Raw genomic sequence first — 25,582 nt, 5'->3', positions numbered from 1 at the left:
TCCATCACCAGGGGCAACCCAAGCCTCCTGCTCGCTCCAGCTCCGTGGCCACGGCTGGCTGAAAGCAGGTATCTGGGGTTTATTTATCTTCTATAATTGAAATTTTGCTGCTTTGAGTGGAGCTCAGAGCTGGCCGCGGCAGGCGGGAAGCTTGGCTTCCTCCATCATTGGGGCAACTAAGCCTCCTGCTTGCTCCAGCTCCATGGCTGCCGGCCGCCATCTTGGTTGGGTTAATTTGCATATAGTCGCTCTGATTGGCTGGTGGGTGTGGCTTAAGGCGTGACGAAGGTATGGTCAATTTGCATGTTTGTCTTTTATTAGTGTGGATATTTTTACTAATAAGTTTACATAAATCATTTATCAAAAAGTATAACCAATAATTCCAAACCAGGCTCTAGACATCTGGACTTAGTATTTTAACACAATAATACAATCCATCTGGTAGTCTTCAGCCTGCGAAGTATAACTGCTCACTGAAGGCCAGTGGGGCTCCAGATCAAGCATTTCCTCCTTTCTCCGCAAGTTCTGGGACTCAGGAACTTCTCAAGAAAAGTGAAGAAGCCTCTCTGGTGAATGGCACCACATAAGGCTCCCAGGCACACATCTCATGCCTCAGGAGCCCCTGCTGCCAAAATGGCAGGTCATTTTTGTCATGTCTTAGAACAGTTCATTAGAGGAGTTCACAAGTTGACTTTCTGCCCACTGAATAAGGGGGAAAGTGGTGTAGCCCACAGAACCCTGAGCTTAAGAGCTGGAAAGCCTCATTTTGGCTCCTAAATTCTCTGAGCCTCTGTTTTCTCATCTTTAATATGGGGGGGGGGGATAATGTTTATTACTTGGGAAGCTCAAATGAGGTAACTCAGAAGGGGTGAATTTAGGTGATGAATAAAAAGGAGACAACGACATGATAAGTAGCATCTCTACAAGTACCTAAACACCTTTAAATTCTTGTGTTCCCTACTGAGAGGGATTGAAAGTAAAAGTATAACTTTCTTTAAAGACAAAACAAACACATTCTGTGAACTGGTATGGAAAGGTGTTAAAAGCAGCTTTAAAATAAATGTCCCTAGCCCTGGTCATGTGGCTCAGTTGGGTAGAGTGTTGTCCCATACACCAAAAGGTTGTGGATTTGATTCCTGGTCAGGGCTCATACCTAGGTTGCAGGTTTGATCCTGGTCAGGATGTGTATGGGAGGCAACCAATGGATGTTTCTCTCTCTCACATTTCTCTCTCTCTCTCTCTCTCTCTCTCTCTCTCTCTTCTCAGGTGAGGATTAAAAATAATAATTAATAAATAGATAAATAGCTAAATGTCCCTAATCCAAAAGAAACACTATTGTAAGCAAGGGGTCCAACACATACGTGGCAAACATTAAAACAAACAACAAAAATACATCTTCTGCTTTCAACACAGCCTACTGACTAAACCAAAGTTCACCTCTTAGCAATAACAACAAGAAATTACTTAGCATTCCACATTCTGAAAAGCCTTTGATTACAGTTGTTGGCATAGAAACCTGGAGTAAATAGCTATGGGAAGAACAGATTAAGTGCAAGGAAAAAATGCTTGCTGAGCTGTTACTATCAGGAAAGCATACGTTGTTTCAAATGAATCTTTATCACACCATTCTCTAAAAAAGACTGTGTGGTATACATTTATAGTCTCTAATTTTACTTCGAGAGGATGTGAAAAGCAGAGAGAAAGTCAGAATACATGAATATGCCAATTTATCCTTCAAAGCAGCTCCTGAAAAACGTGTTGCTCCTCCTCTGGTAGTGTTCTCCATCTCCACCCCCTACCTGCACTATAATGATCTGAAGGAACTGATGGGGAAAAAAATCAAGCATTTCCTCCTTTCTCCCCAAGACCTGGCAGTGAAAATTTAACAGAAAGGTTTCACAACCCAATGAAACTCACCCGTAAAACAATCATAATAATGTGCATTTTATTTACTAATACAAATAATGAATGAATCAATCCAAGAGGTATTCAAGTCCATCTGCTCCCCTTACAACATTCAAAGAAAAAGAATCATTACAGAGGACATTTTAAACCTACCTAGCTAATGCCACTTCAAATCCACATTTTAGGTTAAACATACATGATTAATTTATATTAATTTCACAAATCAGAGCTAATCTCCCAAATAAAGCCATATCCAATTCATAATATTCATAAAACCTGTTCACTGTCAATACCAGTCAAGAACCTTTTATATAATAACTAGGAGCCCAGCACACGATTCAAAACCGTGCGGCGCCACCCACCCTCTAGTCCGGCCCTGCCTCGCTCTCTGGGCCCTGCAGCAGCAGCAGCCGCTGCCGGTCCAGCCCTGCCTCCTTCTCCAGCCCTTGAAGCAGCCGTGGCCATGGCCGCTGCTGATCAGGCCCCCCCCCAGAGGGGGCGCACAGAGGCCCCTGCCGCCCCACCCCCAACGCTGCATGCGCAACCTCCTCCTGTCTGGTCAACCCGTTACATTACGGCATCCCGGTTAATTAGTGTGTGTGTGTGTGTGTGTGTGTGTGTGTTACGGCGTCCCGGTTAATTAGTGTGTGTGTGTGTGTGTGTGTGTGTGTGTAGATAGATATAGATAGATATAGATATAGATATAGATTAGATATAGATACAGATACAGATATAGATATAGATATAGATATAGCTATAGATATAGATATATTAAGGAACTACTAAACCAAAATTAGAATATGGGTTCTCTTCACAAGATTCATGAAGGACAAAGGCAGAAATGTTGGGTATAATCTTTTTAACCCTCACCTGGGGATATGTTTTTATTGACTTTTAGATGGCCAGCTCCATGTGAGCAGCAACTTAGATCATGTGCCCGCCACTGTGGTTCCAGCCTGGAACGATATCTGGTCCAGAGTAGACTGCTTCAGGGAACCAGATGGTGAGATACCTTCCAATGGACTTGTGTTCAGCCCAAAAATATTGGAAGGCCAGTACACTTCATTCAGGACCCTCAGTGTCATTTCCTAAGCCACATATTGGAATCACAAAGAGCGTGCAGTCAGGCGGTAGGCAGACTGTTACTAGTTATATAGCCTGTCAAGTCACTTTACCTGTCTGAGCCTCTGTTTTCTCCTGTGTAAAAAGTAGATAACCATGTCTGCCCAACAGGGTGGATGCAAGTGTTTAAGGAGTTGATGTATAAAAAACACTTGTGTTTATTGTGAGGCTCCCAGAAAAAAAAAAAATCTCTCAGCACCTGAAAGTTACAGAGGAAGAGATTATGAGCATGAATCTGCTGCTCAGGTTCTAGGACAGCGGTTCTCAACCGGTGGGTCGCGACCCCTATGGCGGTCGAACAACCCTTTCACAGGGGTCGCCTAAGACCATCCTGCATATCAGATATTTACATGACGATTCATCACAGTAGCAACATGACAGTGATGAAGTAGCAACGAAAATAATTTTATGGTTGGGTCAAAACATGAGGAACTGTATTTAAAGGGCCAGAAGGTTGAGAACCACTGTTCTAGGATAACCATTAGCTTCATTTGCTTCCCAATTGGACTGGAGAGTAAATGTACATGACTACTTAACTAGTAGTTAAGTGCAAAGGATTTGGTCTCTCTTTCTATGTTAAATGTACTAATACACATAAAAGTACTCAATATGTTAGCTGCTATTATTCTTACCATTGTTATTACTTACCAGTCCAGAGAAAAGCCATGCCCTGCAGAAAAGAGGAAGTGGAAAGCAACAGGGTTTTTTCCTTCTTGATTGTGGCCTATTGAAGCCAGTATTCCTAAACACTTTTTATCCTTTTTTTATTCCTTTGTTGGCCTCTGAGCCCACAGTTTTTCTAAAAGCTACCGGTTTGTTTTTCTCTATGTCACTGCCAAGACTCTCCCAAGCATCCCAAACCACGTGGCTATCAGTTTCCCAAGATTCCCGACCCACCTGATCGGGCATTGGTGTGCATACATCACAAGCATCCCTAACTCCTAGCTCCAAAAGGCCTGGAGACAGACTCACCTAATTGTCTGGAGTTTAGTGGGGGGACAGCTGTGTATATTGAGCAGTGATGTGGATACTGGCATGGGAATCCTGATTTTAGAATGAGTAAGAAACCCCTGCCCTAGTGATGCTAGTTCCAGGATGTGGGCTGCAATGTCAGATTGGAAACCTGCCTTCTCAAGACACAGTTCCAGACTCCAGCTGCTCTGTTTGGCTTCACTAAGACAGAAAAACACTGGCGACAGCTGCTGCTTCTTGAGTGGATATCAGCATTTAGAGTTTAAACAATCATGTGTTTAAACAGCAGGGAACTGCACAGCCAAGCTAGACTTTGCCAGAGTCAAGCCTAGGTACAGAGGAAATTATCAAGGTGGGTAAAGAAATGCCAGATAAGAAGAAAATAAAGCCCCAGCCTAGCTGGTTTGGCGCAGTGGATAGAGCGTTGGCCTGTGGACCAAAGGGTCCCAGGTTCAATTCCGGTCAAGGGCACATGCCTGGGTTGCAGCCTCGATGCCCCCAGATCCTGCAGGAGGCAGCCAATCAATGATTCTCTCTCATCATTGATGTTTTTATCTCTCTCTCCTTTCCCTTCCTCTCTGAAATCAATACAAAATATATTTTAAAAAAGAAGAAGAATGAATAACCTAGTCAAATTCTTAAAAAGTGGCCTTTGCCAGGCCAATGTGGCTCGGTGGATTGAGCATCATCCCATGCACCAAGAGGTCACTGGTTCAATTCCCAGTTAGGGCACATGCCCCAATAGGGGCATGCAGGAGGCAGCCGATTGATGTTTCTCTCTCATCAATGTTTTTCTCTCTCCCTCTCCCTTCCCCTCTCTCTAAAAAACTATTAAAAACATATTTTAAAAAAGTGACCCCAAACTATTGTGTTTCTTGGGGCCTTAGAATTGCATCATAGGTGCCTCAAGGGCTTCACGGGGCTGTGTGTGTGTGTGTCTATCACAGGCACCCCCATACTCCAGAGAGGGGAGGAAAGGAAACTGAGAGCCTCCCACCCTACTCTGGTTGGACTGGGGTGGGGGTGAAGCCTTCCCGGGCCACATTGGGTGACGTGGAAGAGAGCCAAGCTGAAACAGGACCTCTTGCAGTAACTCCAGGAGTTCACAGACATTTTTTTAAGGTAAAGAAAAAAGAAAAGAAAGGCAGAATACTACCTGAAAGCCAAGGACCTATTTTTATGAAGGCTTTTAGAAAAAAAATCAAAAACCAAACCAAACATCTTCCCAAATACAATACTCCCCCATTGGTCCCTTGAGTAAAATATCAGGCTTACCTTGACATATTGTACAACACGTTCGTTTACGTTCACTTTGTAAGTTTTTAAGCCCAGCTCCTTAGACAACCTTAGGATCCTGTTCTGGGTGGGTCCCACATAAGCCCCGCCAACATCTACGTAATCAACATGTTTATTCTGCAAAGAGAAAAAAGTGTTCAGAAGACTTTAGTTAAAACTTGAAAAAAAAGTTTGTCTTAAGATAATAAAGCATTTATTTTTTATAACTTAAATGTGCCTTACATCTCTCTGATAAATTGCAACTCAAAAATAGCAGTCCTTTCTCTTCCACTCATAAATCCTGTATGATATTTATCACCAATCAACCCCATTTGCATAGTTATTGGTGAGGCCAATTCAACAATGACATACATAAAGAACAAAGAACACTGTAATATATCCTGCCAATCTGGAATCTTTTTAAAGTGTTCAGGTTATTTTATATGCTTTTCTTTGGGGTATGTTGCTGGAGGAGTCACCCAAGGATTTATTAGGCCTAGTTCTCTGATTTCCAAAGATGAAATCTTAAATCAGCCTACGCTGATGAGCTCTTTAGCTGATTTTAAAACACTTGCAGGGAAGAATGCATCATAGGAAAAAGAGTACAAAAAGGTATTAAAAAGATTCATATACCTAACAAATTAGTTTATAAGTAGGCAAGGGTTCTTTCTTAAACTGAATTTTACTTTACTCCTCTTAAATGCAGTTCTCCATTTTCCCAGCTTCTTTTTTATTAACACATTCCCCAATGATTTAATCAGTAAATTAAATATTGGTGAGTTATAAGTCCTTCATGTCTTTGTAATAACTTCATATGTGTCTTACTACTTTGTTGTTTATACCAGTTCTTATTCATGTTGCCTCTTCTCCTTGCTTGCCTAATTATATTTTATTGCATGCCAGTCATTGAATTTGAAAAACATGGAAATACTTTTAATCCTAGGAGATGATATCTTTCTTAGAAACAATTCATGTCTGCTTCTGCCCAACACCTAGGTTTGCTAACAATACCAGGTAACTTTATTGCATTTTCTGTCCTGAAGGATTTAAAGCTGGGCTGAAATGCACACATGGGCTAATACTTTTGCAATTTGCCCTTAGTCCTAGGACACAGTCCAGCCCAAAGCACAAGGAGTTTGCCAACACTTCCCTCCACACACAAACACTTTTCTGAACTCTGGACTTGACCTTCAGTTGCCCTAGCTTTGTAAGACTTTTGAAAGTACTACTCAGCCTCTCACTTGCTTCTTCAGTGGTCAGCAAACTCCTCCCTCCCCACCATACTGGTAGGGGGATAAGTAGGTCAGTCTTTTCCTTCTGGATGTAGAAGGGTTGGGACAATTTACCTACTCTGTTATTTCCATAATATTGTCAAGTATTATTCAACCTTGACTTCCTAAAGTAACCCAATCTCATATTATCTTATTATTGCAGGAAATGCTTTGCTAACTTTTTGTTCAAGCTTTTTGTTTATGGTCATAAATGAGATTGAGATCCTCTCATGATTCTCCTTTCTTCTAAAGCCCTTGTCTATTTTAATATACAAAATTAATTAATATACAAAATTAATTAAATGATCTCTTTGAACATTAGGTAGGACACACCTATAGAGCTATCTAGGGTTAGTGTTTTCATTGTGGAAAAATAAACTAAAAATTCAATTTGAGGCAAAAGCACTACTCATACTTTCTATGTCTTCTTAACTCAGTGTTAATTTTAATAAATTATATTTTTCTTGTGATACATGCATTTTGTGTATGCTTCAAAACTATTGGTTTAAAGTTCATGACATCTTCTTTTCATTTATTTATTCTTTATTACATCAGTAGTTATATCTTCATTTTTATCCCTTTCATTATTTTTTGATGTCTCTTTTTTCTTTAAAAATATTATGAGTTATCTTTTTTCCATAAATCTCTTCAAAGAATCAACCTTTGTTTCACTGATCCTCTTTAATAGGTATTTATTTTCTTATCATTTATTTATGCTATTTTTTCCCTCTTTAGGATTTATTAGACTCTTAATTTTCTAACAACTTGCATGCTTAGTTTATTCATACTGAGCTTTTTTCCCATTTCTTTTTAGGCTATAAATTTTCCTCTAAGTATTGTTTTAGTTATATCCATAACTTTATTCTATTATTTCCATTATTGTGCAGTTCTAAGTATTTTCAAATTTCTAGTACACTTTCTCTCTAAATCCGTTTCTAAAAGTCCTATTGTATTTTAATTTCCATAGACGAAACGGTTTTTAGTTATGCTTCTGTCATAACTGTACTGTGGTCAAAGAATGTGGTTTATATGATAACAATCCTGTGGCTCACTTTATGACATATCACATGGTCAATTTTCAAAGATTTTCCCATTTTTACACAACATACAGTCTATAAGCTTTATGCATATTCTATACATATCCATTAGAATAACATTGTGTTTAGCCTTTTTTGTTTGCTTACTTTATTATTTAGAAATGTATGCTTAAAATCTCTTCTATAGGGCATTTATAATTTATTTTATTTTGCTTAATCCCTACACATATTTCAACCAGCCACGCAACCTTCCACCCCCGCCCCCCGCCCCTCTGACAGCTATAAGCTATAATCTGTTATCTATCTATAAGTCTGCATCTATTTTGTTAGTTTATTTTGTTCATTAGCTTCCAAATGTAAGCAAAATCATATGGTATTTGTCTTTCTCTCATTGGCTTATTTCACTCAGCAGGGCATTGTAAGGACACTGGCTTTTACTCTGAGTGAGGAGAGCCATTGAAAGGTCTTCACCAGAAAAGTACCAAGGTCTGATTTAGATTAGGCAGGCTCATTCTAGATGCTGCAATAGGACTTGATTATAAGAAGCAATTGTGAAAGCAGGAAATCAGTTAGAAGGCTATTGTAGTAATTTGCCCTAGAGATGAATTCTGGGTATATTCTGGATCTATTCTGAAGGCAGAGCTAAAAGAATTTCCTGACAGAATGAATGTTGAGCATGAATCCACATTTTTTAAAAAGTTGTCATCCTCTGATATGAGGAAGGCTGCTGGAATAGCGATGGTGATGAAGACGATCAAAAGTTCAATTTAGATATGTTAAATTTGAGATATCTGTTCAACGTCTAGGAGACCTGCAAATTTCTAACTTCCTCGACAGAGCAGCATATATATTTTATTCAGCATTTTACTTACTTCAATGGGGAGTTAATCGCGGTTTCCATTAACTCAGTGGTTCTCAACCTTCTGGCCCTTTAAATACAGTTCCTCATGTTGTGACCCAACCATAAAATTATTTTCGTTGCTACTTCATAACTGTAATGTTGCTACTGTGATGAATCGTCATGTAAATATCTGATATGCAGGATGGTCTTAGGAGACCCCTGTGAAAGGGTCATTAGACCGCCAAAGGGGTCGCGACACACAGATTGAGAACCGTTGCATTAACTAGAAATGAAGTGTTCCTTTGACCTTTTATTCTGTCCCTCATATAACTCGTACGTCCCCTTTACTAACTATTGGTGCTTTCCTCCAAACTCTCTCTAGTCTCCAACATCTATTTTAAGAGATGAAGAAGGAAACTGGCATCAGTGCTCCAATAAATTTCTAGGCTTCAACAAAGACTGCAAGAGAACTTTGAAACATGATGGCTTTAAAACATTGATACTATCCTTACAGTAAATAACTCTAAATGAAGCAGTAAAAAAATATGAAACACTAACAGAATGTTTCTTTATAAAGTTGAAACATTCTAAAGGAGGTGCCCCAGATTCAGTCTGAAGATACTAGTATTATATAATACCACATTCTGCCATGTCATACCTCAGTCTTTTGGATTTTGATTTCAATCTCATTACTCAGTCTTTGAAGAGGACATGAACATGTAACCCTATTAGAAAACAAATGTACCATGCCTGTTGTAGCCCTGTAGGCATTTCAACTTCATTAATTTTGTTCTGAAGAGTTATACACGTGTCACTCTAGAAAAAATTGGGAAGTTCTGAACGAATAGAAAATCTATCTTAACCCAGCTGCCAAGTGACAATATAAAATTTGACATTTCAGTACTTAAAGATCCAGAGTAATTTTTATGACACCTCCTCACCAAGTAATCCTAATTGATTATGCTATTAGAAACAATTATAATAATATTCAATTCAGTTTATTAAATGCCATTTCTGTCCCTGTTTCCTAAATCCCTTTTTTTCTCCTATTCATTTGAAATCTTATAAATGTTAAATACTAGTTTCCAAGCATTTCAGAGTTACTTTCCCATATACCGAAAGGGAGTTATAATATCATGATCAATACACAATAGTTCTTATACAGTATTGATATATAAAAATTATGCAGCATGAAAAAGCAGCCTGGGGCAATAACATGTTAGAATTCTCATTTCCCTTATACAAATACATTTGCTCTTAACTGAAAATCTCCAGCATGACTGATGTTCCTATTTAATAACCAAAAGGTTTTAGAGATAAGAAAAGTAGGGCTAAGGGACAACTTAATAACTAGCTCTAAAATGAAGGAATAGCTTCCAGAAAATGACACTGGAATCATATCTAATAAGGTCGTACAGGCAGAATATGCAAATCTTTTGAACTACAAACACTTGCCTTCAATTAGAATTTGAGTTGGAAGGGAACTCCAAATACATATAAATTATATCTCAGTGCTCAGATGAGAAAACTTAGATGTAAAGTGCTAATAGGACTTACCCAGGGTAAGACAATGTATCAAGCCAGTACAGGGGCCAGAATCCCAGCCTCTTAACTCTGAGACCAATAGCCTCCCAGTGGGCTACATCTGAGGAAGCACTCAGAAATTCTCCAGATACAATTAATCTGGATTTATAGTAACGTAGAGCAAGCAAGCCAGCAGACATGTCTCATAGAGCACTTCTATAGTATTTCTTGGCAAAATGCAGATTCAGCTTCAGCAGGCCTGAGATTCTGCGTTTCTATCAAGTTCTCAGGTGCTTCTGAAACTGCTGGTCTACAGGACACTTTAAGTAGCAAGGCTACAGAGCACTCTTAGAGTTGAGCAAAGTGGAAATGGACCCATGATACATCCCTGTACATCTAAAAAGGTAGGAAGTGAATGGCTGAGGGGAGCATAGCATGATGTGGCAAACTGCTGGTGTAATATCCTAGTTTAGATGTTCTTGGTTGGCTATTCCATATCCATTCATAGTCCCTTTCCCATGCCTGCTTTTATTATGCATCCTGAAAATGTTAAATACTTTCCCAGACTCCCTAGCAGCCGAGGATAGCTATGTGCCCCAACTCTGGCTGATGGGACTCAAGCAAATGTCTGCTGGGGTCTTCTGGTAAAGGAAAAACTTAGTTGCAGGTAAGATTTGGGCCACCTCTTCATGCTCTTTCCTGCCTTAAAAAAGAATTTGATGCTTAGAGAGGCAGGCCCCATCTGGTGACCATGAGGCAATAAGCCAACATATAAAGAAAGACTGAGTTGAAAGACTGAAAGAGCATAGGCTTGCTAACAAAGCTGAACCCCTGCAGTAGCCTGGACTACCTACCACCAGACTTCTTCTTATGTAGAATAACTGAATGTTTGTATTGCTTAAGCCATTCTTATTATCACTGTATAGATATTCTTTTATATGTCAGACACATATTCTAATTAGAAGGATGCTTCCTCGCTCCTTTCAGTCATTTCAACAGTTCAGTTTTGTCCTTACAGCCAACCCCCAGCCTTTAACACTCTGTGTGCCCTAACAAAGAGTCTCATAAATGCTCTTCTAACTGACAAACACAAGGGTCCTTTCAGTCTTCATCGTATATCCAATGCTTATGCTATTTGACTCTTTATCATCCCTTCCTCTTTCCTCTACTGATTTGCATGGCACTGCTCTAGTCTGGTCCTCTTCCTCTGCCTCTACTGCTTTCCTCTCACTCCTCTGCCTCTCCCGCCCCCCACTTAAATCTGCATGCTCCCCAAATTTCCATGTTTGGCCCTATTTCCTTCCCACCTGATGTCCTCCCACTGTGTACTTTCATCAGCTCCCACAGATTCCACCACCTGCAACCATTTCATTGAATTAGTAGTAAACAAGTTAGTGTTCATTTTTCCAGAATGGTGCTAGAAGCCCGAGTACAGGCATACCTTGGAGAGACTGTATGTTTAGCTCCAGACCACAGCAATAAAGTGAATATCCAATAAAAGGAGTCATACAATATTTTTAGTATCTCAGTGCATATCAAAGTTATGTTTATACTATACTGCAGTCTATGAAGTGTATAACAGCATTATGTCTAAAAAACAATGTATACACCTTCATTTAAAAAAAATGTATTGCTGAAGAAATGCTAACCATCATCTGAGTCTTCAGCAAGTCATAATCATTTTGCTGGTAGAGAATTCTACCTTCAATTTGTAAAATATGCAATGTCTGCAAAGGGCCATAAATCAATGTGCAATAAGACACAGTGTGCCTGTATGAAGAGCAGTGATGTAATGAAAACTGGGTTTCTTCTCATGTCTAGCTGACCCCACCTGAGCAAAAAGTGCCTCTGGCAGCAGCAAACCTCTAAGGGAACAAGGACCAAGAAAAAGTTGCGCAAAAATATGTTGCATTTGTTTCTCCTTATTGTAGCTACACTTCTTTTAAGTTGTGAACCCTTGGATAAATAAATAAGGAACCTATACTAAGTGCGCATGTGTGTGTGTGTGTGTGTGTGTGACCACGCGCGCGTGCGAGCGCATGTGTGTCGTGCTGTATAGTTACTTTGAGTCCAGTCAAACCATAACCTCCCCCAAGACACTACAGACTCTATTTAGATCTTTAGCATGGAAATTATGCCGCTGTACTAAAGTTATTTGTCCTCCTTTGTGTTCTTCATTAGAATGCAAGCTCCTGAGGGTCAGAGGCTGTTACTCTTTTGGTGAGTGCTTGTTGAAAAGAAGGGACACTTATTTGATGGAGTACTTTAGGGCTATGGAGGACAAATGGCTTCGCTGCATGGACTCTTGAGATCTCTTCTAGCTCTGTGTATTCCAAAGACCCCACTTCTAGTTTGTGTGAGATACTATATATAAGTATTTAAATCACTTACTCTTATAGTGTACGTTCTACCTCCAACTCTGTCCCGGGCTTCTAAAACCAAAACATCAACTTCATGTTCAGCTAACAGTTTAGCAGCAGACAATCCTTAAAGGGGAAAAAAAAGAAAAACAAAATCAAAGAACATATTAACATATAAACATGAAACATACAAAATTTAACCAGGTCTACACATAAAATTAATGCAGGGCACAATACACAACCCATTGATTTTGCTGTCTTTCAATAAATTCTGACCACACTGTGATTAATTGGACCACCAATTTTATAATCTGTTATATATATTAAACTATCTATCATACTTTTATTATCTATCATAAGGTTGGTTGAAAAAGTATAATAATTTTAAAAGTACATATTTTTTGTTTTTTGATGATCAAATCACATTTAAGAGGACTTAGTGCAAGGTGGGTACTGGAAATATCGGGGTGAGGAGGAATCACTTTGATTTTCTAACCACTATGCTGTACACCTAAACTAATACAAAATAATACTGAATAAAGACTGTAATTGAAAAATAAAATAAAAAAAGAAGTGGGGAGTTATGTCCCACTTCCTTGAGGGTGAAATATGGACATGAATTATTTAGAATTCTTCTGCTCAGGAGATATTTATTTATTTATTTGTTTATTTATATTAGTATGGACTCATAAATGGCTATTTTATACTTTGAGTTATAATCCAACTAGAGGCCTGGAGCATGACATTCATGCACTGGGGGGCGGGGGTCCTTCAACCCGGCCTGCACCCTCTTGCAGTCTGGGACCCCTCGGGGGATGTCTGCCTGCCGGCTTACATCTGCAATGAAACCTTCAAGGAAAAGGTTCTTTGCACCTGGGATATAAATCTCAATTATCTTGTCACTGTGAAATCTAGTTTGGCGCTTACTCCTGCCTTCTTTACCTAACTAAGGTTTTTCCTTTACCTTGCATCTTTAAGCATAATCACAATGCTCTCTTTCAGAAAAAAAAAGAAATTGGTCCATTTCAGTCATGCTACCCTTTCCAGTTAAATTTCTGGTTTTCCGTCCACAACAGATGATCTAGTACCTCCACCTCCTCACCAGAACAAACCTTGAAAAGTAGCATAGTCCTCACAAAAAAATGTCCGGTGACCCTACTATTAATATAGATAAGTGATATAATCATCAGTCACACCATCCCTGTTATCCTGTTTTTCTTCTTAGCACACATTGCCACATGGCACATTATAAATATTAGAAGTCAGCAGAGTCTAAATACTGATAGTACATTTTCTGATCTTTGGACCAGTATTGAACTTTTTAGCAAAAAAATAAGAGAGCATCATGTACACATACATTTATTTGGTACATTCAACCTTTTCTATCTATCATCTATCTATCTATCTATCTATCTATCTATCTATCTATCTCAGTGGTTCTCAACCTTCCTAATGCCGCGACCCTTTAATACAGTTCCTCATGTTGTGGTGACCCCCAATTTCATTGTTACAAATTGAACATAATTAAAGCATAGTGATTAATCACAAAACAATATGTAATTATATATGTGTTTTCCAATGGTCTTAGGCGACCCCTGTGAAAGGGTTGCTCAACCCCCAAGGGGTCACGACCCACAGGTTGAGAACCACTGATCTATCTATTCACCCATCCATACATTCACCCATCCATTCCTTCATACATACATACATACATCTATCTGTATATCCATCTATATATTCTGCTTCCTTTCAGAAATAATCTCTGCTTTTGAAAACACCAAATCTTCTAATCCCTTTGATAAGCTCAAAGACAGTGTTGTCTCAAATGATAAATAGATGAAAACTAACAATTAATTTCAATTTGTACTGAATTGGACAGACTGTCTAGACAGCCCTAATCTATTTAATTATTGTTCAGCATTCGTCTTCACTTTAGATAAATGGATCTCACCCAAGTTGGGGAATGCAATTACCCTTTAATTCATTATTTGCTCTATTCTTTCATTGAAACTTAAAATACACCAAGGGCGCTCCACACTGCTCTCCTCAGATTCTGCACACTAAGATGCACTGGGGTTTAAAGCAGTAGATTCCAAAATGTTTTATGGAACACTAGTCCTCAAGATGCTCAAGGGAAAGTATCAATATTCATGGAAGCTGGAATATCTCATGTTGTTTCTCCTTCTGGGAAATGTGTGGTGCGCACTGGCATATTAAAGGCCCTGATAAGTCCTACAGTGCAGACACCTGTTTAACTTAGCATTTCTCTACCCTCTGCCTTTAAAAAAAATAAAAAACAAAAAACTATACCTCAAAACATACTTTTCAAAAGCTGATTTCATATTGTAAAATGTTGTTCACATATTTACAGTAATAAAGTCCCCTGAGCAGGTTTTCAGATGAACAATGCCTAGAGCAAAAGCTAAGAGTATTGAAACAAAGTTTTAATGTAGCTCTGGCTTATGCTCTGCTGACTCTCCTAGTTCTTTCTGTTTATTCTTAAAAGTGACACGTTTCTTTAACTTTGACATTTGTTACCACTTTGGAATGTGTATAATATGCATCATATTAAAATTTTAAAGTTAATGTTCTATTATTCAGTGAAATTGTCTCTGGTCAACAGAATTCTTACATAACTACATATTTGGATTCTTGGACCGAATACTCTGAGGACAATAAAAAATATACTCAAACATCAGCTCATACTGAAGTTTTAGAAGCAATATTCCTTAAGCGGGAAAATAGAGAGTAAAAACCATAAATTTTGTTCAAGACACATAGTGACCACTCAATCAAGAAATATTTATCAAATGAATAAACAAATGAATGAATGAACAGATACATGCAAGAAAAAAGGGCTTTAATTTAAGCCACATGTCACAGTGAATTTGCTTAATCTGGAAATGGTTATATTAAAGGTCATTTTCATTACATTTCAGGATGCACCCAAAATCCATACCACTTCAGTCAAGCATTGTTTCCTCCATGAAATCCTTTCCTTGTCACTCATTTGCTGCTCCCTTCTCTGCATCACCACTGAACCCCTGAACCAACCTCAAGCACCTGTTTTTCACATGGTCCCTGGAGAGACAAATGAACTGACAGATAAACTAGAGAACTGAACTCTTCCATTTGGGTCCGAATTTTGTCAAATGCTTCAATGACCAATGATCTTTATAAGTTATTACAAATGCATATTAAATCAGGAATGTATATACACTCACGGTATAATGCCATTTTAAAGGTCAATAACAGGCAGCATATACAATGATGGTATACCATACAGTCTAGGTGTGTAGTGAGCTATACCATCCAGGTTTGTATAAGTACACTCCACAATATTTGCACAATGACATAATCACCTAAGAATGCATTTCTCAGAACATATCCCCATCCTTAAGCGGCACATGACTGTATTTAACATCAATGGCTTCACTTCAATATGTAAGATCTGCAAATACCAGTCTTAGAAAACTACTAAAAAAATCACATCAATCACCAAAGCCCTCCATTTTGTTGACCAGATTATTTCGTTTCAAACCATGTCAGGTTCACTGTTCTATTTATTATGGTCTTAATGTAGGAAATGCAGATGCCTTATATTTCAACCAGTATGTCTTGACTTTTTGTCACTGTCTATTTATAAATTCATTCCTAGTAACTGTCTAATGACCTAATAAATCCTTTGAATTCTTGTTTTTCACAGCTTCTGTGAAGTCTCGGTATGAACCCCAAATATTTACACTACAGGGACAATGACACTGAAAAGGTTTCTATAACATCAGATGTTGGCCTGGTATAGAAAAAAAAAGTCTATGCATAAAAATATGCCTATTTTTTGGTGAAAGGTCCAATAGCTTTCATCAGATACAAAGGGACATTTGCTCCCAAAGTTTAAGAACCACTTATCTAAAGTATTCAATCATTATGCATTATCCTACACATACTAGGAATGACTTTTAAAAAAATAAGTAAATTATTTATATAAAGGCCATTTGACCGAATAGGATGCCCCATATTTTAATTTAAATGTTCATGAATCAGTAACACTTCATGTAATACATTTTAAAGTATAAGTTACTGTGTAACAACAGTCACTACTGGTTTTAGACCAGTGGTTCTCAACCTTCTGGCCCTTTAAATACAGTTCCTCATGTTGTGACCCAATCATAAAATTATTTTCGTTACTACTTCATAACTGTAATGTTGCTACTGTTATGAATCATAATGTAAATATCTGATATGCAGGATGGTCTTAGGCGACCCCTGTGAAAAGGTCGTTCGACCGCCAAAGGGGTGGCGACCCACAGGTTGAGAACTGCTGTCTTAGACCATAAAACATCAAAGGAAAGCAATAATAAGGTTTACTACAGCTCTATGAATGACCCTATAGCAGTGATGGCGAACCTATGACACGCGTGTCAGAGGTGACACGCGAACTCATTTTTTTGGTTGATTTTTCTTTGTTAAATGGCATTTAAATATATAAAATAAATATCAAAAATATAAGTCTTTGTTTTACTATGGTTTCAAATATCAAAAAATTTCTATATGTGACACAGCACCAGAGTTAAGTTAGGGTTTTTCAAAATGCTGACACGCCGAGCTCAAAAGGTTCGCCATCACTGCCCTATAGAGTACAGGAGCACTCTCCTGACAGTCAATATTTGAGGGGTCCAAAGTGAAGTTATACCACTAAGAATTTTGTGGCACGTGGTACTTGACCCTCTGAATCTGTTTTGGTACTTTTGAGCTTTTATAGGCTGCAATGTGTGACCCTTGAGCACGGTTAATATGTAAATGATCTCTGAAAGCTTATTATCTGGTTTTCATGTTCTTACTGACACTCTTACCTAATCAGTTGATTAAATATTGCTACAAAATGGGGTTTTAATTACTCTGGCCTAGCAACAACTAGAATAGGGCTTTTAACTAAGGCTCAAAGGAACTGTGGGGAAAGTGTGAATGAGCACCTGTAAGAAAGACCCAGATACTGATTTAAGTTAGTGTAGGATGTCAAAAATGAGACATGATTCAAACCATTTCCAGAATACCACATGGAAGAAAAAAATGTTGAGAAAAGTCTGAAAGAGAAAGCTGAAGACTCAGACCTTTAAGAAGCTGCTAATTACTAAAACAATACTGGCAGATATATCACATATAACGTAACCCAATGTTTAATTTTACAAAATGGCAAAACTCTCTGAAGATTTTAAGCAGCCCTAATTCATAATTTTAGACAACATAATGAGGAATACATTAGCTAAGGAAAATACAAATTACTGGTAAAATTATGAAACGTTTTTCAAAATAAACAAACAGTCCTAATAATCAACTTGTCTCAAACCTTACAATATTTCAAAATGTAACTGAACTTCTTTTGATTCATTTTGTGGAGCTCTGAATAACTCAGAGTTAAAATGAAAAGTAACTGTCACTATGAAATCAATCCATTTTATATATATGAAAGTATAGCCTTCAAACAAGTGTTGGCTAGATGTCTACACTCTTGCAAACCCCTGTATGTGATATAAAACTTATAATTTCATTTTTTCTGGGACACCCGAATCCAAACACTGGCAAGATTTGTCATATGTAAAATATGTTTGTCACACCTGCACAAAGATTGTATGACCCAATATTTGCCAATAGCAGGCTTCTACATTTCCTTTTCTCAATAATTTGTCTCTGTGATCCAATTATACTACAGTTATACAATTATACTACTGTTAAATGTATTTTTCATATTAGCTGAAAATTATGTATAGATTAAAATCAATTAGCATTGGCAAAATGCTAAAAGTGCCCAATAAATGTCAGATAAACCCCACAGCTCATTCAATCATGAAAATATCAAAATATCAGAACCCAAATACATGTATTTCTTGTATTCTTTGTTCAACATAAAAAAGTTTATAGAGTAAAAGTATCTTAGTTTATTTTTGAGAAAAACTACAAAATAGGGGCAACAAAGTATCCTAAAAGACAGAAAGTTAATGCTCAGCCTGCATGGAGCCTCAGAGTATCTAAGTAACTAAAGCACCAAAAAGCAGCTGCGTTTTTAAAATGTAAGCTTTTCCTTAACACTACAAAATCACAGGTACGTGCTACCAAGTTCTGGGTTAAAATGCCTAAAATGCTCTTAGCAGAAATGATTCTTCAGGCTGGAATATTTCAGCAAAAAGGGAAATTGTGGTATGTTGTTGACTCAATTGTCAAAATTCAAAACATTATCAGCAATCTTCTTGCAAAACAGCTTTTCTGCCTCATGACAGAAAGCTTTAATCCCTGCTGACTTTATGTAGCAGCGAGTTCAGGGTGACTAGTGCTCTCAAATCTTTTAGTTGAATAGGTTCATAGATAAAAATTTAGGTGAGTTCTCTATCGCTTAGACCAGTGGTTCTCAACCTTGGCTGTACATTAGAATCACCTGGGAATCTTTTTAAAATCCTGATTTCTGGGCCTCATCCTCCAGAAATTCTTTTTCTTTGTTACTCATGTTGTGGCCTCACCCCATAACAAAGAAACAGAATTTCCGGAGGATGAGGCCCAGAAATCAGGATTTTAAAAAAGATTCCCAGGTGATTCTAATGTGCAGCCAAGGTTGAGAACCACTGGCTTAGACACTATTTGAAAATACTTCCTACATGACACTTGGAATTTCCTTTCCAAATATATGGAGAGAAAAAAACACAACACACTTTTTAACCAGCCAGGAGTTTACAGCCTTAGGACTACAGTGTTTTCACTGTGCACTCACTAACAATTCACAACTCACCCAGGTAAAAAAAAAAAAAAACAAAACATGGGCAGATGTGGCACACAGGGGTGAGCTCAATGGCTACCAGGATCACATTCCTAGAGACACAGTAGGCAATTACTTTCCATCCCTGAAACTCTTGCCATGGGCTTAAAATTAAACACTGCTCATGTATGGATCACAGTCTCATGACTCAGTACCTGAGCTCCTCTGGTCTCTCCTTTTTGGTATATCTTTTTTTCATCCTCCTATCTCTAACTGTTAAAGTCCTACTTACCTTTCCAGGTCCCAGCACTTTGTTCATATTTGCAACATTAATATTTCTCTCACTGAATTAATGTCGATTATTTTCCCACCTGATTACTTCTTGCAAGAGGATGGGGCAGGACACTACTTACCCATTTTTATACACCTCTTTTGTTGTGATCTAGCACATGGTAGAGGCTTCCAAATGCTTGGCCTAGTTTAGGCACCAGAGCCACCTCTGCTCATAAGGAGCTGCTTTGAGGGATAGACCAGAATCCCCTTTCCTAGATGTATTCAAAGCTACAGACAGAGGATTAAAATTTTAGGTGACTGGACTGAATAGACTGCCGATTAAAAACCCCTTTGGCCCAAAGATCCTAAAGTATGCAATGTCCCCTGACAGTGAGCTTTTTTACTCTCTCCCTAAAGAGAGCCAATTCAGAAATTCTCAGTTAATGGCAGATTTTTAAATCTTATGTCACTGGGTTTCTGTCATGTGTTGTTACGTTCGCATCAACTCATGAGTAAGAACTAGCATCTAAAGTCAGTGACTGACCCATTATACTTAAAATAACATCAAGAAATAGAGATCGAAAATAAGTGTGACTTATTAGATATAGATTATAAGCACTACAAAAGGAGAGAAAAATCAAGGGGGAGCCAGAATTACCAAGGAAAGGATTCTGAATCAGGTACTGAATAATAGATAGAATATAAATGGTCAGAGAAGCATTTCCATGTTAAGAAAAACAAAAGCAAGAAATGAAGGGACAAAATAAACCTGGGGTAGCACTGAGGACAGGAGAACCATGTGATTAAAGCTCAAGTCAGTGTTGGGGATAGTAGGAAATGCTACTTGTCCAACAATGTGGGGCCAGATCATTGGAGGTGTGGAGGAGAGTTGAAGAGCTGGTAATAGGCCATTGAAGGTCTTGCAGAAGAGCGAGGTGATGAAAGAAGTGTTTTAAAAAATTAAATCTGGGAGAACATTGCAGGATGGACATGAGGGGAGAACCCAAAGTAAACAGCAGCCCCTAGGAAGATGGGGACAGAGGTGTCACTGGGAATGGGAAAAAGGAAAAGCCCAAGAGGAGCTAGAAGGATCTGTTGAATAGGTATAGAAGTTATAGAAAAGGATGTGTCTAAAACGATGGAATGGATATGGTGGTGCCAAAGAGACGGTCAAGGAATTGAAGAAGAGAAGCTGGGTTGGAGAGCAAGGAGGCTTTAGGGCATGTTAAATATGAAGTAAGAACAAGACACTCAACTGTGAAATAGCCAGGAGCATATAAGCTATGAGACTGGAATTTGGAGGAAGAAAAGGATTCAAACTGGAAACTTAAGAGCTTTCTATAGATAAGGGAAGGTTGAAGTCTTGAAAGGAGAAAGAGGGGGCACAAGAGCCCAAAGGTGAACAGCTGAACCTTGAGGCCATTTCAAAAGTAGAAGTTCACAAAAATATGGGCACAATGGAAGAAGTAGAAAAGGAGCAATCAGTGTGGGAAAATAACTCAGGGTCCAATAGTGTCACAGAAAACATGAAAGGAGTTTCAAAAAGGACTTGATGACAGATGATGGATGATGGATAAGGGCCAGAGCATGTAAAAGATACCATCATGCTACTTACAAACGAGCAGGGGTGTTCCCCCTCTCAACTACTAACATACTATATAATATTATTGAATTGGTGAGTGGACAGAAAAAGAAATTTTGTGGCTGTGAGCTACACTCTGTTTTATGTATCTTAATGACAAAAAAGAGATATATTAATTTGTTGCTATTCTTTGTGCAATCAAAGATATACAAAATGAAAGATAATTCTGCTAATATGGAGTTGATTTTGAGGAATGTCATTGAGAAATTGTACTCTCCTGGGAGCGATTTTGTTATATAATAGAAGTAATACTGCAGATGAGAAGTACTGGCCATATATTATAAGTGTGTGAGTAATGTATTAAAATATAAGACCTGTCCTGGCCAGTTGCTCAGTGGTTAGAGCATCAGCCTGCAGACCAAAAGGTTGAGAGTTTAATTCCAGGTCAAGGTCACGTATCTTGGTTGCAGGCTCAATCCCTGGGCCCAGTTGGGGCACATGTGGGAGGCAACCAATGGATGTGTCTCTCTTTTTTTTTTTAAATATATTTTATTGATTCTTTACAGAGAGGAAGGGAGAGAGATAGAGAGTTAGAAACATCGATGAGAGAGAAACATCGATCAGCTGCCTCCTGCACATCTCCTACTGGGGATGTGCCCGAAACCCAGGTACATGCCCTTGACCAGAATCGAACCCGGGACCTTTCAGTCCGCAGGCCGACACTCTATCCACTGAGCCAAACCGGTTTCGGCGATGTGTCTCTCTTTTATCAATGTTTCTATCTCTCTCTCTGTCTCTCCCTCCTCCCTCCTTTCCACTCTCTCCTCTAAAAAAAAAAAAATTCAATGGAAAAAATATCCTCGGGTGAGGATAAAAAAAAATGTACAAGTCTTGACAAAAGTTACAATAAATATCCGCAAGCATTTACAACTGATATAGGGAATAGAAAGTCACTCATGAGATACTGCTAAACACACACAAAGAAGATGTGTTTGATTTCTCAGGAACCCTTGGGAAGTAATACCTCTCTCTCATTTGCTTATGAAACACCCATTCTGTGTGCAAAGTTTATCAAGAGCCAGACTTGCAGCTGTGAACTATCTGGGAAAACACAACAACCACAAGGCAATGTTTCTAGTCAGTTTTGGCATTAAAAAAATCACCCAAATCTGACTGATAGAGATAATATGAGAGGAAGCCCAGTGCCTTTTCCATTGTCACTGATGGACTGAGACTTGGCTTCTGGAATAGGAATCCTGTGCAAGAAATGCCCTTTACTTCCCCTGAATGGAAAAAAAAACACTCAAATTAATAATAGCAACCATGGACAGATCCAGGTTTCAAAGAATGTGGGTTTTATAGAATGTGGGTGCCGTTCTTAAGAAAAAAGAATGCAAAATTAAAAATATAAGATGCAGTATGAAGCTGGTTATTTATTTAGAATGAGAACCTGCAGTTGTAAGGCCATAAAGCGTAAGGGTCATGAGCTGCATGGTAAAGGGAAAAGAGCAGGTAATCAGGCAGAGTAAAAAAAAAAAATATTCCTGAAGAAATACTGGAGCACAGAACAGTGAAAAGACAAGAACAATATCTCAGAAAGAACCGTGAATTGTGAAATATGGATGATATGGAGATAGGAGAGGAGACAGAACTAATCAATTTACATTACACATTCTCATATTTGTTTTCCAGTGATCAACAATCATATTGCTTTAGGATTTTGGAAAAGCAGTCCATTGCAGGCACTCAACAAATGTTTGCTGTGAGTGAGTGAATGAATGAATGAAAGCAAGAGAACTACTCCTTTTTAAATTTTTGTTTATTAATTTGAGAGAGAGATCGATTTGTTGTTCCATGAATAGATGCATTCATTGGTTGGTTCTTCTGGTATGTAGCCTGACCAGGGATTAAACCTGCAACCTTGATTTATCGGGATGACACTCTAACTAACTGAGCTACCTGTCCAGAGCTGGGAAATATTTCTTTTTCTTACTGTCCACCAGGATCTGCTTTCCTGTGATGCTCCAACATACATGCATGTTTTTGCTGGCACTGGCTGGAGTTGTCAAAGCAACAGCTTATGTCAATCTCTTTTCCGGTGATTAAGACTGTTTATCCTCAACAGGCCAAGTAAAAAGCTATCTTCACCCAAAATTAATTTGTAAGCATGTTGAGAGTCTCCTCAAAAGGTGTATACATAAAAATGGTTTCTGTGGGGCCAGCATACTTACTCCCTGCCTTTCTCCCTCTTTCTAAATCAGACCCTGCAGGTATACTTCAGAAATTATTAACACCCTTCTGAGTTGTGGACAGATTAGTGTGGGATTCTCGCTAAAGCTGAAACATAATTTGTAAATTTCAAACATGTATACGAATTATGACAACATAAGTGACAATTTAATATATCAGTCATGAGGGGGTTTCCAGGACAATAGGGAAAGGCCTCATGCACCACTCCATTGGTCAGCTACAAACCTAAGGTAGGACCAGGGGAACTCAGGCCCATCAGCTGGCTCAACACAGGACATGATTGGGAGGAGGGGGAGCTCTTATTAAAAGACACAATAGGGCATACCCTGAGTTGACCTTGATCCCAGCTTCACAAAGAGATTCTCTTTGGGCAATAAATGGCCTACATCTTCCTGCAAGCTCTAAAAAAATACAGTGGGAGTAGGTTAAAACTAAGAGCCTACCCTCTTTTTCTTTTTTTATTGATCTTTCTCATTGAAGTAACATAGGTTAATATTGTACAAGTTTCAGGTATACAGCATTCTAATTTGATATCTGTATACACTATACTGTGCTCACCACCTAAATTCTAGTTTTCGTCTGTCTGCATATATTTGAACCTTTTTCTTTAGCAATTCTTCCTCCTTCCTGTTCACTTACCAAATTTTTTAAGGAAAGGCACTTTAAAAAGAGGAGGACTGGAATAACACTATTACTACATCAACACTACAAAAATCCGGATACTGATGTCCTTTGCCTGTTGAGGGCAAATGACATGAAATCAGTGAGGCAAAGCAGCCACCTCAGGAATTAGAAGTGAGACCGTTAAATGGGAGAATATCATTTAGCCACTTCCCCGCTAGGTGATTTGACCCTAAACACCTCAGTTTCTTGGTTTTGTAAAATGGAGGCGACTCTATCAACCCCCTGTCAGGCTGCTGAGGATTGAGAAAATCCACATAAAGTGCTAAATAGAACTGCAAGCAAGAGCTAATTGTTAGCATTTAATAGTAGTAACAAATTATTGTTCCAGCTTCTCCCCATGCACACCACCAACAAAACTGGCACAACCCCCAGTTCTGCACTGCTTGGTCTGGGGGCAGCCACTATTGCACTCTTTCAAATGCACCAAAGAGAACCCCCTCCCCAAATGCCAGGGCGCTACTGAAAAGCCCCTACTCCAGAGCAACCAGGGACCCTCAGGCTACCTATAAGGTTCATACTGACCTGAGATGCCACCTCCTATCACGACTACGTCGAACAGGTGGCCGGAGACACTCGCCTTCTCCCGACTCGCCATGCTCTGGTTGACAGTCTCCCAGGAAGAGAGGCTGAGGCTGGCCCAGGGTGCGGAGCGCTCTTCTACCCACTCTTCCCCGGAGCCCGGGGGTGGAGCCAGTTCATCCACTGATTGCCAGGCAGCGTCCCGCCCTGAGGGCGGAGCCGATACTTGTACTGACACCCCGCGGGAGTCCCGGGGCGGGTCCGATGCTTCCATTGGCATTCGACTGACACTGGGCATCACGCGCTGGGTGGACATTCTTGCCAACAGTTGGGAGGAGTCCACAGGAAAAGAAGGCTGTGGCCCAGAATGCCGAAGGGGGCGGGACTCCGAGGCCAACCCTCTGGAAGAGCCATGCATCGTGACAGCTTCTTGTGACCAACTACGTGGGGTGCTGAGCACTGAGGACGGGTGGGACCCCTGATTGGCCACTTGCGAGGAGGTCATGGACATGAGCCGTTCTTGTGCTGAACTCCTGGCCGAGCTGTACAACGAGGACGGGGGAGACCCCTGCTCGGCCTCTAGCGAAAAGTTCGAGGAGGGGGCGTCTTCTTGCACCGAACTCCTTTCACTGCCGACTGTTGTTTGCGAGGGGGACCCCTGAATCGACTCTAGGAAAGGGCCCTGGAACGGGATAGGTCTTGGTGCAGATACTTTGGGGGTGCGGATTACTACGGATGACAGGGATTCTTCTGACGACCCCTGGGGGGTGTTTTGTGGTACCGTAGGCATTGACCCTGAGTCCTCGAAGAAGTCGAGCGATGCGCGCAGGGCGCCCCCGCGTATAGATATTCCAGAAGTGGTACTGGGCTCAGGAGATGTCGCCCATTCTGATTCTCGGAGGAGGCTGGCCGAAGGGGGCTGGATGGATTCTTCCACCGATATTGATACTCTTTTGAGGGTGCTACTGGATGGAGGAGGCTCAGTGGCTGTTTCCCCGAGGTTGTCGGGGCCAGCCCCCTCCGAGCTGCTGGAGCCACTGTCTGAACTGGAGGCCCCGCTAGTCTGGTCCAAGGCGAGCGAGCCCGGGAGGCCGGTGTTAGAGGCGGTGGCGGGCCCCTGGCCCGAACAGGGAGTGACCTGGGAAAGCAAGCTAGAGCTCCAGGAGTCGTCGGCGTCGGGCGTGGAAATGACTGACTGGGTGGTGCTGGAAGGCAAATAAGA

At 39.6% G+C, this 25,582-nt stretch overlaps 1 protein-coding gene across 1 annotated transcript in view; it reads right to left on the bottom strand.

Moving 5' to 3' along the window:
- Nucleotides 1-25,576, bottom strand: part of LOC102262229 (amine oxidase [flavin-containing] A) — a 56,727-nt gene extending 31,151 nt beyond the window's left edge. Inside the window, exons 1-3 of the mRNA XM_005880880.2 lie at nucleotides 24,364-25,576; nucleotides 12,339-12,433; nucleotides 5,275-5,412 (exon numbers count right to left, since the gene is read on the bottom strand). Coding sequence (XP_005880942.1) covers nucleotides 5,275-5,412; nucleotides 12,339-12,433; nucleotides 24,364-25,150 — 1,020 coding nt within the window. The 5' untranslated portion in view covers nucleotides 25,151-25,576. The remainder of the gene's footprint in view (nucleotides 1-5,274; nucleotides 5,413-12,338; nucleotides 12,434-24,363) is intronic.
- Between the last annotated feature and the right edge of the window lie 6 nt (nucleotides 25,577-25,582).

The sequence above is a fragment of the Myotis brandtii genome, unplaced genomic scaffold (genome assembly GCF_000412655.1).
Source record: "Myotis brandtii unplaced genomic scaffold, ASM41265v1 scaffold657, whole genome shotgun sequence".
NCBI classification, from domain to species: domain Eukaryota; kingdom Metazoa; phylum Chordata; class Mammalia; order Chiroptera; family Vespertilionidae; genus Myotis; species Myotis brandtii.
This window is presented reverse-complemented; position numbering and strand designations above follow the sequence as displayed.